At 44.7% G+C, this 17,131-nt stretch overlaps 1 protein-coding gene across 3 annotated transcripts in view; it reads left to right on the forward strand.

Moving 5' to 3' along the window:
- Smarca2 (SWI/SNF related, matrix associated, actin dependent regulator of chromatin, subfamily a, member 2) overlaps positions 1 to 17,131 on the forward strand; it is a 167,495-nt gene that overhangs the window by 52,591 nt on the left and 97,773 nt on the right. For all 3 annotated transcript variants that reach the window (XM_051146287.1, XM_051146285.1, XM_051146286.1), the window contains exons 10-14: positions 6,976 to 7,029; positions 11,416 to 11,546; positions 11,767 to 11,824; positions 13,929 to 14,029; positions 15,833 to 15,980. In XM_051146287.1, the coding sequence (XP_051002244.1) occupies positions 6,976 to 7,029; positions 11,416 to 11,546; positions 11,767 to 11,824; positions 13,929 to 14,029; positions 15,833 to 15,980 (492 nt within the window). The remainder of the gene's footprint in view (positions 1 to 6,975; positions 7,030 to 11,415; positions 11,547 to 11,766; positions 11,825 to 13,928; positions 14,030 to 15,832; positions 15,981 to 17,131) is intronic.

A 17,131-nucleotide genomic window follows, 5' to 3' on the forward strand; every position in this document is an offset into this window, starting at 1 on the left:
AGGTGCAGGCAACTAAGACGCTAAGATTGAAGAGAAGCATCCTTGGCCTTGAAGTTTGATTGGATAAGGATTACTTTCTACTTTTGGTGTTGAACTAGTACGCAGTTAGGTTTTTCTTTTCTCTTTCTATTTTAATCTCCCAGCATAACAGAGCCTTCGCTGTTCCTGGAGAATTTGTTGTTTAGTGTTGCTTATGAATAATAGGGTTGCCTTCCTATAACCTGCCTTGACCTTGTTAATTCAATTCTTTTCCCATTTGGTGGTGCCTTTCTATGCAGTGTATGTTTATAAATTACTTAGAATCTTCTCATTCTCAGACTGGTCTTTCTTTATTGGCCTTGAAATGGAAGAGGAAAAACAAAGTCAATTCTATGTCTGTACTTATGGGCCAGAGGAGAAATAAGTTTTCAGTATTGAGCTAGCGTGTTATGTGAAAGCAAGCTCTGCATTTCAGGGGGCGTGCTGGTTTGGCGGGTGGTGTGTGCTCCTGTGAGCATTCAGCATGGCCTTAAGGATGCTCTCTGCTCCACGAAGATGTTCTCAAATATGTACAGGTGGTTACAAGGGGCAGGGGTGGGAGGGGTGTGTGTGTGTGTGTGTGTGTGTGTGTGTGTGTGTGTGTGTTGAAGACAGGGTTAGATAAAACTGACAAGCGTATACAAGCAGTTGCCCATGGGACTAACCTCCATATCATGCTAGCGTGCAACCTTTAAATTCAGAGCTGCATGAGAAAATACTTGCAGACTAATTTGCTATTAGTCTCTTGTAGGGTATGTCATTAAATAGCTCTATAATAATAGAGTGCTCTGTTGATTATCCACCAAAGGGGTCGGCTCTAGTTTGATTTCTGTTGCTGTGATAAACACCATGACCAAAAGCAGCTTACATGGGGAGGAAGGGTTAGTTCAGCTTACACATCCCGGTGACACTCCACCATTGCGGAGCATCAAGGCAGAAACTCTAGGCCAGATCCGGGAAGCACTGGCGAAGGAGGATGACCTGGAGGCACAGAACGAGGAGGAAAGCTGCTTGCTGCCTCGTTCCTGCTCATTGGCTGCCACTCTGCTGGCTTTCTTACCCAGCTCAGTCCCTCCTGCTTTGGGATGGCAGCTCCTGTAGTGGGCTAGGCTTCCCACAACAAGCAAGAAAATCTCTCACAGACGAGGCCACAGCCTCATTCAGACAGTCCCTCAATGGAGACTCCTTCTTCCCAGCTGACTACAGGGTGTCAAGTAGACAATGCTCGCTAAGCAGGACGAAGGCGTAGAAGTCCTTTCTGACCTCCATGACTGCCATGCATATGGAGCACCTGCTGGCACACAGTAGGTATTGGATGCTACACCAAGCAGTGTCCTGATAAATGGATAGAGTGATGTTGAAATACGCTCTATTTTTCCATCTGACTGTTTGCTTTGCTTTTGAAAATAAGGCTGGGGAGACGGCTGAGTGGGTTAAAGCCTTGTCTCCAAGCCTAAGGACTGACCTGAGCTAGCTATCCAGTATCCACATGGTGTAAGGAGAGAAATGATTCCTTCAGGCTGTCCTCTGACCTCCACATGTATGCGCTCTCTCTCTCTCTCTCTCTCTCTCTCTCTCTCTCTCTCTCTCTCTCTCTCCCGCTCTCTCTCAAAGTTTTAATATAATTAAAAATTAAAGACCGTTTTTTTTATCTTGACTGCGTATTTTGTGATGTTCAATACGTTGCCCATTTCTTTTTATGTTTATCTTAACAACAACAACAACAACAACAAAACAACCCAAAGTCACATGTAGCCCAGGCTGGCCTTGAACTTGTTATATAACCAGGGGTGACCTTGACCTCTACTTCCTAAGTGCTAGGATTACCAGCAGAGACCAGCAGGGCCAGCTAGTTTTGTTTTCTAGCTGAGCATCAGTTGTGCGTTAGGACAGTGACTGACTCGCTGGCACTGGCATGTAGAAGGGAAGTGAGGATTAAGTATTCTGGTAGACCCTGCCTATGACGAGACTTACCAGCAGCCCTACAGAGGGGAGCTTCTCACTGCCATGGCCTCTGCTTTAGAGTGCTTTCTGGTAGTGCTAAGTAGATATTTCCCATAGTGCTTCAGTCACAGTCTTTGCATAAGCTGTGGCTAGGAGCTCTTGCCAGAGGCAGAGTCCTTAAGTTCAGTTGTCTTGGTTTAGCATCTAGAACTATCTGAGCCTAGCGAAAATTAAATATAAAGTTTTCCCTTTGACCTCTTCCGTGGGATACAATCTAGCACCTTCTTGTGCTATGTTTTTGATGTGCCTTGAGAAGCTTTGGTAGTATTGAGCAGGGGCTGAGCCCGTGGACAGCACTGCCAGGTAATGCTGTCGTCATGGCTTGGCGTATTTTGTCTTACTGGTTACTAACATACAGAACCTTAGATTTATTATTATTTCTCACGCAGGGTTTGTTTTGTTCCTTCCTGGCCTCTGATTTCCTCCTGTCATCCTTCTCTTCCTTGTACCCTCCCAGTCTTTGTAGAGCTTCCTCTATGTTTTTATGTGACTTCTGTTCTTTTGTGGTCTGTATCCTGTCCTCAGTGCCTTTCGGTCTCCTCTCTCAAGCTCTGTAGTCTTTTTTTTTTTTTTTTCTGGTTTTTTGAGACAGGGTCTCTGTACAGCCTTGGCTGTCCTGGACTCACTTTGTAGACCAGGTTAGCCTCTGCCTCCCGAGTGGAGTGCTGGGATTAAAGGCCTGAGTCACCACACTGGTACTTAAGCTATGTAGTCTAATAGCCTAGACCAACTCTCACCCCTGGATTTGCATTGTCTTCATTTACATTAGAAAGCAGGAGAGAAAACGCGTGGCAATTTTCGTCTTTTGGAGTGCAAGTGGCCTCAGTACAGTCAGTTCTTAAAGTCCTTTTGTTCGTTCTTCTTTCTCTTACTTCTCTCCCGTCCACGTTTCTAAGTACAGCTCAGGGCTCTGCTACATCGAAGGGAGACCTTTCTGGACACAGTGCATTATTCAATACAGCGACTGGAAATGTGTTTTTTAACCTTTTTAGATGTTAAACACAGCCACCAGAGCCAGTCGGGATGATTTTTAATGAAACAAAACAACAGCGTCCTTGCGACATTTGTTGTAAATTGAAGATACTCCCAGCATCTTTCAATTATTTTATCTTTTCTGTCTTTCTGAAAGAGTCAATAGTTTATTGCAATGTTTCCTTCCACGGCTCCATAGGTGAAAGAAAGCTGCTTAGGCGGTTCTGCACACATGGGTGTGAGGGCTCCAGAGAGCAGCGAGCACACTTCTACGGCAGTCAAGTTTACCTCCTCATCAGTCCATTGTCAAAAATGAGTGAAGCCAATTTGAAGCCAAGTCCTGTTTAACTGGCTTGGCCAGTTACCTGAGTCAAATGTTCAAATTGGCTTTCTCTGTACGACCTGACCCAGGCAGTGTGCAAATGCCTGCTAATTTGATATTCCTGGGCATTTTTTATTGCCTGAGCACCTGTCTCTGTGCTCAGAGGCCCACTTAATTGACAGTAAAAATAAACCAAGTGGTTCCTGAAAGCTTCATTTCCAGAAAAGCAGAATGAGCCCTTAAGGTACCCACATGTTTGGACGTTGATCCAGCACACTGTGGCAATACCTGTTGGGGGCAGATATGGATTCTTTTACAATATAGGCTGTAAAATATTCGACATAAAACTTTCGATGTTGTAATCTGAGCAGACTGCCGCAGTGAAGTCTGTCTTGCTGATTTTAGCTGACACAAGATTTTCCTATGTCCGGAAGTCCTGCTTCCAGGAGCCCCTACTGTTCATGTTATAAGCCCATTGAATGGAAGATGAGTCACTTGCATTGTCTGTGAACCCATTCTAAAGTGGAGAATGTAAATTGACATCGGCCTTTGAAATTGTGAACCCAAATCCGTTTGAGTTTTAGTAATTTTTAGTAATGAGTAATCTGTAGTTAGGATTAATTCGTATCACACACATCCCCTGACGTGAGTAGGTTAATTGTGCTTTCATCCCCCCATAAGCATAATTAGTTTGCAGTGTTTTCTTAGGAGGAATCCAGGGTAGGATTTCTTCAGTCTTGAGTAATGACTGGGCTGCAGTGTTTTAGTGTGATTATGTTTTTGGTTTCAATCATTGGGGTTAGGTGAAGGCACCAGACAGTGGCATTAGAGCATGTGGCGGTGGTTCCATGACACAGGTAACTGCATGAGAACATTTCTCAGGGGGGGAATACTGTCAACTTGTGCTGCATTTGCACCAAGCTGTTTCACCTGGGGCCAGAGACTGTCCAAAGTCCATTCCAAAGGAAGCAAAAGTCGCAGTCTCTTGGGTATCTAGTGTGAAGGGTAGGGGTTTTGGGTTTTCTTTTCCATGTTGACATTAAAACTTGAGTCTGGTAGGAGAACATGGATTTCTGAAAGAAAGATCCATAGACCTCAGAAGCCCAGAGCATGATGGGAGGAGCTGCTGGCTCTTCCTGTAGAGTAGACTGCCACCTGGCTTTCATGTCTCAAAGTGGTAGAATTGGGTCCAAGGACAAGGGTGGGCGTGACAGAGGTGACAGATGAATTAACCATTTTATGACTTGAAAAAAATATTTTGGCTCCCAATTGTGATGAGGCTAGCAGCACTAGTAAAGGGTAATAAACAATAGCAACAATAGAAATATGGAAGATCAGTGAGTGGACCCTAAGTGAAATGCCCTGCTCACAATGGTGCTTTGTTCTTTGGTGCTATGTACTCACCTAGTGATTCCTAAGGTGCTCGCCTCCCCCATGGGCGTGAATCCTCCTTGCACAACTAGAAGCCCAACCGTGTAGCCTCAGGGGGCTGTTTTCAGATAGAGCCGCCCTTAACTGTATCGCCACCGTCCATGACTGAGCTGGCGAAGGGTTTTTTTTGTCTTGCACCACGTGAGCTCTGGAATGACTAGGTGGAAACAGGAGCCCCAGTCCTGCAGCAGAAACTCAGGGCAAAGAGAAGCCAGTTTGTTCAGGGCTGTTACGCAGCTAAGGGCTCCTGTGTAGACAGAGGTGACTCCTGTGCAACTTGTCTGGTCCCAGAACGGAGGGCCGGATGAGCTCACATAAACTGCACTTTGCTTCTTGGTGTCTAATGGCATTAAACATTGGAGAGTTTAGGGGGCTTTATGTAATGAAAGGGTCTGATTATGAGGCAGATTTTAGATAACGCTCCGGCTAGCTCATGGTATATTCATAAGAGAGTATACTGCGGGGTGGTTTTGATTCTGCGCATTTAGGGTGCTTCAAGCTTCTTAATGTGCTGTTCATTGAAACGGCGATCCAGTTCCAGCCGCTAGCTGTTTCAAATTGGCTTTTTCATTGTCTCCTTTGATTTTCTTTGTTGGCCAAATTCGTAGATTATTTCTGGCTCCTATGGAAAGAATGGTGGGATTAATTGACTTTCTCTCATTAATTAAAACCACCTCTGGAGTATAGTGCTTCAGAATTCCAAAAATGGAACCTTCAGTGGCTGCTCTCTGTTCTGAACACAAGGTCTCTGTCGTTGTTGGAATACCTCTCCAGGCTAGGTGGGGAGCCCATGGGTGTGATTCCATGCATCAGTTCTCTGAGCCCATACACACTTCCTTTTCTAGGTGGCAATACAGAAAATACAAGTCTTGGGCAAGTCTAAGCGTAGGAGCCTCTATTTTCCTAATCTTTGGTAGAAACTGTTATTTATGCTTTATCACACACCCCCTGCCCTCTCTCTCTCTTTCTCTCTCTCTCTCTCTCTCTCTCTCTCTCTGTGTGTGTGTGTGTGTGTGTGTGTGTATGTTCATGTATGTGCACACATGTGAGAGAGACACAGAGAATGTATTTGGTAAGGAAATTATACATCACATTGAAAAGAACTTTAAAAAGTCATTCGTTTGTAGGACTTATTCAGTGTGGAAAAAGGCTAGATTTTAGATGTTTAAACTTCAGTAAAGTTGCTTTTTAACAGAGACTAATTATTTTCATAGAAGATAAAAGTGTTAATAGAATGAATGCCATAAGTAAAAGGAGAGTTAATGTTGATTCCGTATTATTGTCTATACTTTTCAACTAACTAAAGAGTCCTGGGGTAGGAGGAAGCTTGTTTTTCTGAACGTCTTGGTAAAAGTCAGTGACTACAGCCTTTCTCTCCCTGTTTTATTACAAGGAAGTAGTATGACTTTTTAGGAATAATTTTAAAGTAGAGATTCTGTATCTGGAAAGTATTTTGCCTGTCAGCCAGGTGTTGTAAGTGGAAGGCATTTTTGATTAGTCTGCATATATCACAGATGAGACTCTGGTATGTGCACAATGTGTGACATCATCCTAGTTTCTCATTTCCACGTCGCTGAGGCACATCGGGGTTAATGCACGAAGGCACTGGACTATTTAAACAATGTTAGATGATGGACTGTTTCATGAGGATGCAATTGATATGCATCGGTCTCTTTGCATACACACTGTGGAGATACTGTGTGCTATGAGAGCCAATTAGGTAGAATGGAAGCCACCCAGGGAATGCGCAGAATTTTGTTTTGTTTTGCGTTTTTATGACTGCGGAGTGGTTCAGCGCTTTTTGTTGATGGACAGTTTTAGAATGCTGTTCTTCGTTGCTGATGAAAACTTGCTCAGGGAATTAGGGAAGTCAAACTAATTATGTCAGGATTTGTCTTCAGTGCCAAACACGAGACAGTGTTTCTGATTTTTCCGTCTGTCTTCATGGTACCCATGTCTTAAGCTCTGTGGGTCTCTAACGATGCTACCCACAGATCTCTAGTGGGCGGGCCTTGAATCGCAGCTGGCTTTAAATGACTCTCCACAAGTTTCTAATACAGTGCATGCTTTGTCTCAGCAAAGAGAGAACAACGAAATATGTTAGCATTCGCACTTTTGTTTTGTGAGGACGACACACAACCGTGAAAGTTACGTATGGGACTTGCCATGAATGAATTCTCATCCTATATTCTTGATGTATACATAACACTTGACTTGTTGTTTTGCAGAAGGCTGAAGAGAATGCAGAGGGAGGGGAGTCTGCCCTGGGACCAGACGGAGAGGTAAGGGTAGTGGCTCCCATTGGCTGCTGTGTTGTGCTGGGGAAGTTGGTCATACCCTGTTGCACTGTTCTTTGTGTACTGTGACTTCAGTTTCCCTGACCCATTCATTTTTATTAAAAAGTTCTATTCATTGGTATATATGTGTGTCTCTGCATGTATATCTATCTGCATGTTTATGTGAGTGCCCACAGAGGTCGGAAGAGAGTGTCTATTCTCTAGAGCTGGAGTTATGGACCATTGTGAATCTCCAGATATGGATGTCTGGGACCAAACTTGGGTCTTTTGCAAGAGCACCATGTGTTTTGAACTGCTGTGCCACCTCTCCAGGCCCTTAGCTGATCCTTTTTAAAGTAAAAAAATAAAATCAAAATTAAAAAAAAAAAAAAATAGTGCATCAGGGGATGGAGATATGGCATAGTAGGTAGAGTTCTCGCTGTGCAAATGTGAGGACAAGTTAGGATATGCAAGACCCATGTAAAGCTGCATGTGGTAGCATGTGTCTGTAAACCAAGTGTTTCTACCGTGACATGGGGAGCAAAGGTGGAGGGACCCCCTGAAAGCTTAAAGACCAGCTAGCTGGAAACTCATAGTGGCAAACAACATTGAGACCTTTTCTCAAAGTGAGGTCAAGAGTGCCCTCTGTCCTCCACACATATGCCTGCACTCACACACATGAATGAGCATATTTGTGCACACACACACACACACACACACACACACACACACACACACACACAGAGACAGACAGACAGACAGACAGAGAAAGGCAGGCATAGGGGTAGGGGACAAACCACAGACCATTAATACAGTAAAAAACTAGAATAACACTGTCCCAAGATTGCTGATCAGCTGATAGTTTCTTGTGTACCATTCTGTATACAGATAAGCATATTATGACTGTGTAGAAGGCATAAGAGGGTAAAGTGATACTGTGATTACACTTGGCAAGTAAATAACACAGAAGCATAAATACAGCCCAATTTCCCTACTTATTTACTAATTTGAAATAAGAAAAAAATATGTAAACCAGCCAGTTCACATATTCCAGATTTTTATTGGGTTATTTCTGTAGGATTATCATATAGATTGTATGTTGAGCTACACAGGCATTGTCCTTAATTGTATATCCTAGAATTTCTGATATTCTCTTGAGCTCTGAGGAGGCAATTATTTATTTATTGGATTTTTTTTTCCCTCTGAAAAACTGAAGGATGTGTCCAGTCATGGAGAGGTGCAAGACATAGAGAGGCTTCGTTTTGTTTTATTTTAATTACCTCCCCTCAGGGGGCCCTGCCTGAGAAGCCTGCTTAGAGCATAGGATGGTGGAGGGGTTGCCCATTTCATTCTAGAATCACGAGGGTTCCATGTGAGTTCCCATGGCTAGATGCAGAAAGGGTTGGACTGCTGACATACAGAAACCTCTTGAAAATAGCTGTTGGCTTGCCACTCTAAGTCACTGCAAGGAAGGAAAAGATCAAGATAAATATTGATATGTACAAAACTCTAGGCTGGCTCTTACCAGGGTAGAATGCTGTGTCGCAGCGCTTCGAAGCAATAAGAGCCAGCCTTACACCAGCCTTCTCTGAGGAAGGCAGCCCCCCCCCAGGGTGACTCAACACCTTCTAGTCCTCTCATCTCTTATCTTGTGTGGAAATTAGCCTGATCTTGGGCCTGTGACATCATTTTTTTTTTCTTTCCCCCTTCATCTTCAGTGTTAACATTTGTGAGTTCTGTGTGCTAAAGTTTGCAAAGTGGGCATCTTGCTCAGTTTGTTTTGAAATAATGCTCTTACTTCTTTCTCTTGGTCTCATTCTGTGCTTTTTTTTTTTTTTTTTTTTGCCAGAGTTCTAATTCCACCCACAGTGATGTCCAGTTTTCTCCGAGGTGTCACATTACCAATAAAACAGGCTGTATTATAATAGCCCACTATAACAAATATGGTCGTGTCCCCACCCCCACCCCCCAACCAGGGAAATGGTAGCAAATGCTGGATTTCCCTTTTCTCTGTCTAGTGTGGAGATGACCTTTTACCTTAATGAGGACGAATCATGTTGCTGTGTAGAGCAGCACAACTCAGAACGATCACTTTAGCGCCCATGAGAGCGAGGAAAGCTGACAGGCTGCGGCAAGCCTTTTCTTTTATAGTTATCTTTGTGAATAGTCACTAATATTGGTTCTGATTTTGATGGTGCTTTGCTGAGGGAGCAGGAGGAAAGAACTACTGGGGTTTGGGTTTCTTTTTGATTATTTTTCTCCAAGATACAGAAAGTAACATTGGCCAACTGTTTTTCCTTATCTTTTTTTTTTTTTTTGGCTTAATTGGAATAAATTATATGACAGTCTTAATTACACCAATAGTGTTGCATGTATTTATTTGACCACAGAACTAATTAAGAGTAGTTTAGGGCCAATTCTTTGAAATAATGAATTGCCTGAACAGTCCGTTTTACTAGTCTTTAGGAAATAGCGGAGTGCACACACAAGTGAAGCGTTTCCAAGTGTCCTACCCAGGGCCCTGCTCCTAGAAGTCGGTCACCTTACAATTAGTAGCATCCATTTGCATAGGGTTGCTCCATTTCCAGCCTCTTCAAGACAGCCTGTTCTCTGGGGCACATTATCTACAACCTCTGCAGTTTTGCATACTCTTAATTTTCTGAGCAAGCTTTTTTTTTTTTTTTTTTTTGGTAGAGTCTGATAATGAACTTCGTCATTGTCTTGGTCAGTTCTTCAGGTTTCCAAGAGGCAGCGTTTTGTTGTTGTTTGTTTGTTTACCATACACACAATTCTGAGGGTTGAATTAGACTCCTCCATTCTGGTGGGTTGGCTTCAGATAAAGCACATTGTTTTTCAGTAGATGGCATGGGCTACATTTTGTTGTTCTAGCCAAAATCACAGCTTGCAGGAATTGCTCCCTGGGAGTGTTAGGTGAAGGATCTGGGGACTCTTAGTTCTAAATGATGCGGATCAGGTCCACTTGCCTGAAGTAAGAATGGAGTTTGTTACAGGGGGAGGATCCCTCATCCTAAATGCTTGCAGCCAGAAGTGTTTCTGTTCAGTGTGGGGTTGAGGCTGGGACTTTGGAGTATTTACATAAAAATGAGACACTTTGGGGATAGGACCTAGATCTAAGTATACACTACATCTTTTTTTTCACATAGGCCTTACTGTATAGTCTAAAGGTAATTTTATGCATTACTTTAGTATGCATGTGTTTTGACTGGCTATGGATAGCCCTTCCCATTGGGCCAGTTACTGAATTGTCCACTTGTTCCATCATGTACATGCTCAGAAAGTTTCGAAAGTTGGATTTGGGGGTGAGGGATGTTCATATGTAGTAGGCTATCTGGAGAGTCTGTCTTAGGGCTCTAACTTAATTTTATCTTATGCTGTATAACTGATCTAGTAACGACGTGGCTGGTATTTGGAGCTGGCAGGAGCTTGGCATAGCCAATGTCACTCCATTGGTGTTGCTGCCACTGTGGTTTGGCCTTCTGTCAGTATACCTGTATCCCAGCTTTCTTGAATGTTTTTTTATCTTTTAACTCAGAGTCTTGGCAAATACAGCCAGTTAGAAAAGCCAAAGCCTTGCACCTGTACTTTAGGTCCCAGGGAGGCCAATGTGTGTAGCTAGAGTTTTGGCTACTTCATTGGGTTCTTTTTCCTACCACGCTTCTCTGCCCCAATCTCTTCCAACCCCCCAACATTAGGAAGGAAAGAAAGAAGGATAGAGGGGAAAGAGGGTGTAGATCTCTTTAGACTACCTGCGCTGATTAGGGGTGTCGAGTTCCCCTGGGGCAAGTCCAATCTTAGTTGTCAGGATATCTCCAGCCAGCAACCAACAATCCAGCAGCCAGCAATCCAGCAGCCAGCAATCCAGCAGCCAGCAACCCAGCAAAAGAAGCAACAGCAGCAGCAGCAGCAATAGCAGCAGCAGCAATAGCAGCAGCAGTAGCAGCAGCAGCAGTGGCAGCAGCAAAACAGCAGCCGCCAGAGCTCCTCTGGGGCTCTAGCATTATATACTCTCTCAAGAGTCCCCAGAATTCTCAACATAAACTATCTTCAGGCAGCAAAATCACGCCCTGTTAGAGCATGAGACAAATTATGCCACCAATCGGAGGCAGCCCCATATCCCACGCCAGGGGTTGATACCAACATAACTGGGTTTTTAAAGAAACCAAAATTCTCGATACAAATGGATTAAGGCTTTTGTTGTGGATCAAGTTCAGAACCTTGCACATGTTAGATACATTCTGTACTATCAAGCCACAGCCAGTTTTTTGTTTGTTTGTTTTTGTTTTTTTGAGACAGCCTGAGAAATATCCAACGTCGAACTGACAAAGCCTCCTAACATCTCAGGCTGACTTGATTCCTTTTTGCCTTTTCCAGCCAATAGATGAAAGCAGCCAGATGAGTGACCTGCCTGTGAAAGTGACACACACAGAAACTGGCAAGGTCCTCTTCGGACCAGAAGCACCTAAAGCAAGTCAGCTGGACGCCTGGCTGGAGATGAATCCTGGGTATGGTGTTGAAACGGTTACTGTGATTCTTGGAGCTTCTTTGACTAGGCTGGGTCTGGCATCCCTTGGAAAATTCCCAAACAGAACCAGCATAGCCATTGCTGAGATGGGGAAGTTTCGCGCCTGCGTTTGTCATCTGCACGTAGGGTGTTGCGATCATGTCGCGAATGTCTGTGTTTATAACGGAAAGGTCAGCACCCCTCTTCTCCTTTTTCCCTAGTTACGAAGTTGCACCCAGGTCTGACAGTGAGGAGAGTGAGTCTGACTATGAGGAAGAGGTATGTGCACACTTAGTCTTCTGTGGGATTCGCTGGCTCCAAAGCTAATGGAGGAGCAAGCAAAGCCTCCTACTCCTTCTTCCCGAGTTTGTTTTCAGGTGATGACTGGGGCTAAGCGTTTGGAAAGGCTCTGATGGTGTGTGCCTAGTGACCCACTGTCAGCTTTTCTCGCTATGGAGATAGATGTTGACAAATCCTAAATTCATTTGGAAGCAAGAAAAGAGAAGCTGTTGTCAGACTAGAGGTGGTGCAGGAGGTCTTGGGGGAGAATTTTGAAGATGGCTTGCTTTGGGAGTTTCCTGTCCCCAAGTGGTCTGTAGTGGGCGCTAACCTCCCAAGAACTTGTGCTGTCTTCTAAGCCTTGGAGTCCATTAGAAGTTATGGGTTTGGAGCCGGGCGTGGTGGCACTCGCCTTTAATCCCAGCACTCAGGAGGCAGAGGCAGGAGGATTGCTGTGAGTTCGAGGCCAGCCTGGTCTGCATAGCAAGTCCAGGACAGCCAAGGCTACACAGAGAGACCCCCTGTCTTGAAAAAAACAAAAACAAAAAACAAAAAGCAAACAAACAAAAAGAGAAGTTATATGTTTGGGACCTGAAATAGAAAAGGCCTAAAGACTTTAATGATCATCTGGACTTCTCTGTAAACATGACCCTTAATTTTGAAATTTTATATATGCTAGCTACTCAAAAGAGGATGTATTTCTCTTATTTCTTGGAAGGAATATATAACACATTTAGGGCATAAAGTGAGAATCATGGGTACTCTCACTAGAGATTAAGAAATAACAGAGGTATTTGGTAGGTTAATTATGAAATGATTGATTAGTACAAATAAAAAGATTAAGCGATTTTATATTCTTTTCTTGAGTCTGGCTAGTACAGTCATCAAGCCTGGTTTGGACCAGGATATAGGACTATAGTGTAGCATGCCACAGATGCACAGATGCACCGATGCCAAGCCTTCGCTGACACAGCCCTTGCCTAATAACTGACAAAGATTTTAAGGCAATGGTCATTTTCCTTCTGCATTTTGGATCTTTGCTTTCTAAATTAATATACCATGAACATTTACTGCTTTCAGAAAACAATAAAAATTTCATTTAGAAAAACATAACCATTAAAAAGCAAATACTCCATGATAATATCTCCAAACTACCCTCTCTCGCTCTTGCTTGGGAGTGAATGGCTCTATAAATGATCTGCCACAAGATTTTTCTCTCTGAGGAAGAGCCTGGATGTGTAAAGATAAGATCAAGTGAGCAGTTTAGGTAGCCCATGCCACCCAGATGTTGACAGCTGCAGACATCTCCTGACAGCTGGTAAGAGATGCACTCGGACCAAGTGACAGGAGCCCCAGGCCACCAGCCAGTGAGTGACTCGTAGCACCTCATTTCTAGGAGGCACTTCTGAAAAATCTGATGGCATTGTCTTGATGTCACCATTGGTACTCCGTCATGTGTGCCTTTCCTCCAGTCAGTGGTTAGGAAACACATTCTCGCCTTTAGACGGTTTTGAAACATTGGGTTAATGGTAGACATAATGAATATTAGTAATGCCTTTAAGAGCTGAGGAGGCAATCACATCCTTTGCTGAGGCAATGATGCTTTTTTCCTGAACGCTCAGAAATGTGTGATGTGAGGCAGCCTCTGAAAACAGTGTGCTTACCAGTTCAGATCCTCTACAGCACTCAGGGACTACAGAGTCGCATGTCATCACCTGAAAGAGCATGCTCAGGAGGATGTGAAGTCTCTAGCATCTGCTTTTAGATCCAGGAATATAGAATTCTAAAAGAGCAGATATGGTCTGTGCATCTGCTTTGAATGGCCAAATAATTGTATGTCTTGCTGGTGTGATTTTTCACACACTCCTTCTTGGGAGTGCTGGTCTTGGAGACCCCTGGAGCATCCCTTTCTCGCAGTCAGCAGTGAAGGGGTGAATCACTTGGTTGAAGCAGATGTTAAATTTGCTTCCTCCCTTAATTGGATTTACTTGCTTCATTTGTGAAGCAAAATACTATTTAATCTCTTTATAAAAAGCACTAATCAGAGAGGTAGAACTTGCCTGTTAAAATATAGGCCTCACTGTGTCTCTTGCTCTTCCTGCAGGATGAAGAGGAAGAGTCCAGTCGGCAGGAAACGGAAGAGAAGATACTGCTGGATCCAAACAGTGAGGAAGTTTCTGAAAAGGATGCCAAGCAGATCATTGAGTATGTGGCCCTCGGAGTTTTCATTACAGTGCATCAGTGTCCGAGGTTCATGTGGTGTGTTTTTTCTGTTTGCAAATCCTATTAAAGACAGGAATAGACTTCATACTCGCACTCCAATTAGGAGTGTTCCTTCAGCTCCTACAGCTCCTGAGCTCTGGCCAAGGGCTTTGTGTTGCTTATCTCCCTCTGTCCCCCCCTTCCCTTCCCCCCCTCCTTCCCTCTCTCTCCTTTCCTTGACTCAAGAATCCTGTCTGCAGCTCAGGCTCTTTTCTGGACTTCACACCTGCCATTTATACCTCTATCCTAGATTAGACTGATCAAACTTACACACACACACATACACACACACACACACACACACACACACACACACACACACACACACACACGAGGGCCCTGCTGTCTACCTATCCGGCCCACCTCAAGGCCATCAACATACCCAGAAGCCCAAGTGTGAATGCCATTCTTGTATCATCCTGGTTGTTGTAGGTTCGGCAGCTGCCCAGTCTGGCCAAGTCCAGACTTTTAGCTTCAGCTCCCCCAGTCTGGGTACAGGGCACCACTTCTTTACCCCATTTCAGCCAAGTCTCCAATGGTTCACACATCATGTTGCTTGTGTGATTGTGGTAGGACGTTGTTCTGAAATAGCCGACTACAGAGGACATTCAAAACACGAGACTTCCTGAAATGAAGAAGTGGATGTTCCAATATTTTTTTCCCTTCCCGGCTTGTATACCCCACTTTAGGGGCCTTTATTTTCCAGTGTCCCCCTGCTTAGTCAATGAAGGCTTTGTAAGAATGAACAGTGGCTCGTCCATATGCATTGGGTAAAAGACAGAGTGGAAAGAAGAACCCCTGTAGGCTCCGTTTTCTTAACAATTATACTTTATTATAAACTAACTAACAGAGCATAACCTCACTTACAACTCGACTAACCCAAACAATAGGAAAAGGAGATTAAGGAACACAGTAGGGAAACCTTAAGGATATCAGTTCCGATGAGCAGTTCTCCTGGCATAGTCAGCAGGCCCTCAGCAAACCCGCAATTCAACCAAGGTGACTGCTAGAACCTGGAACAGCAGCAGAGGCCCAGAGCCTCAGCAGGAGCCCCAAGCCTTGATGCCTTCCCTGGAGCAGTTCTCTCTAAGAGCATCTCCCAAAGTGTGATGAACAGCCAAAACAATCCCAAGTCCTCTCTCTCTCTCTCTCTCTCTCTCTCTCTCTCTCTCTCTCTCTCTCTCTCTCTCTCTCTCTCCCTCTCTCTCTCTCCCCAGCCTCATGTTTTTGGGCATATATCCTCTCAGAGTCTCTACTGGGATGTTTTCAGTTGGCAACACCCAAGCTCCCCCACGAAGCAGTTCGACTTCTAAGTGGAAAAGCATCTTGCTCTCTCAGAACATGTTTCTCTCTCCTACAAACTCCTTTATCCCCTTCTTCCCTGCTCATGTCCTCTTCAACCCTCTCCTACTTGCCTGCCAAGCTTTAGATTTATCTTGCATCCAAAGGACCCAGGACAACTTCCTCCAGCAAGGTGCTGGTCTCCAGCTGTGCAGGTCAGGTCCCTGCTGGGCACCTTTTATAACCTTGAGAGTAACCTGTCCTAGGCCCAAGTTCCTCACAAGCATAATGTGGAGTTGATAGGGTTCTGCTCTTCCTGCTTGGCTTCTGTGAACTTTACAGAGAGCAATTGTAACTGTAGGGCAGGCAATTCCTACAACAGCAGCTTTGGCTCTCCAGTCATTTGGGACAAAGTAACACACGGAGTCAAACATCTCCGTGGACTTCCCACTTGCGCTCTTTCAGGACTGCAAAGCAGGACGTGGACGATGAATACAGCATGCAGTACAGTGCCAGAGGGTCACAGTCCTACTACACGGTGGCTCATGCCATCTCCGAGAGGGTGGAGAAGCAGTCTGCCCTCCTCATTAACGGCACCCTGAAGCATTACCAGGTAAGCAACTGGCGTGTATGTGCGTGTCCCCATAGCAAGCCTCGGTCTTGCATACACACCATCCCCAAGTGCGTAGGCCCCGCTCCAGAAGCCTTAGTCAACTTAGGAGGAGGTTTGGAAGGTGGGAACGCATTCCAGGTTGAGAGCCTCACGTTACCTAGAGCCCACTCGGCCACCCCACGGGCCAGGAGCAGCTAGCTTGCTTCTTTCAGAGCTGTGTGCTCAATATTGCTGTACTACACCAGCTTTGTTTCTGTCATCCTGGAATGGGTCTTGTAAGAAATGCTGGCTTCATGTTGGATTAGTTTTACTGTGGTTCTCTGCAAAAAGAGAAAAACCGTCTCTGCGCATTAGGCTGGGGGACCTAAAGTAACAAAATATCACTTCAACCTTAGTTGTAGTAGTAATAGTTGGATGCTAGGGGTTCTGTGGTCCCAGGTTTATCTCTGGCCTTGGGGTATACAGGCATGTTGTGCACCGGTCCTAGAAGGAATGAAGCTTAACCTGGCAGGTGGGTTAGCAGGATCTTGGTCTGTGGTGAGTGCCAGGGGAAGAAAAGCCTTCTGCAAGATGGTTTTCAATGAAACAGCTCTTCTTTATTTTGGGGAATAAGCTGTATAAATCTTGGGGAAATGGGTAGGGATTTTCGGGGTGAGTTACATCATCAGCTGGGGCTGAGGTGCTGGGAATGCTTCATTTGCATGGAGAGGCATTCCAGGTGCTAGCTGGACATATCCTGAAACCTGGCGGCCAGGCTGTGTGACTTATTCACGGGTGGCAGAGGTGGGAGTCCACAAGGCTACATGCACCAGAGCATGCAGGCCCAGAACAGGGAGGGAACGACCTTTACTCTGGCCTGTCTCAAGATGAGAGATTTGGGGTTTGGACATGGCTTGACCTCACTCTTGCTCCAGGCTGGTTCCCCATGTGTCACAGCTCACCCGTCCCACAGGGTTCAGAGTGTCATCTCTTGGAGTTATACCCTTTTCTTGAGGTACAAAAAGGCTGTTGGCTCCTGTGCTTTGGTTAGAAACTAGGCTGTAAATGTAGCAGCCGCTCCTCTTGACGTGTTTGCTTTGAGGGCATCTCCTGTTCTCCAGCTCCAACCCCTCTACCGAGTTATCTGGGATGTGTTCCTTGGAACATTTGTT

This window comes from Acomys russatus, chromosome 5 (genome assembly GCF_903995435.1).
Source record: "Acomys russatus chromosome 5, mAcoRus1.1, whole genome shotgun sequence".
NCBI classification, from domain to species: domain Eukaryota; kingdom Metazoa; phylum Chordata; class Mammalia; order Rodentia; family Muridae; genus Acomys; species Acomys russatus.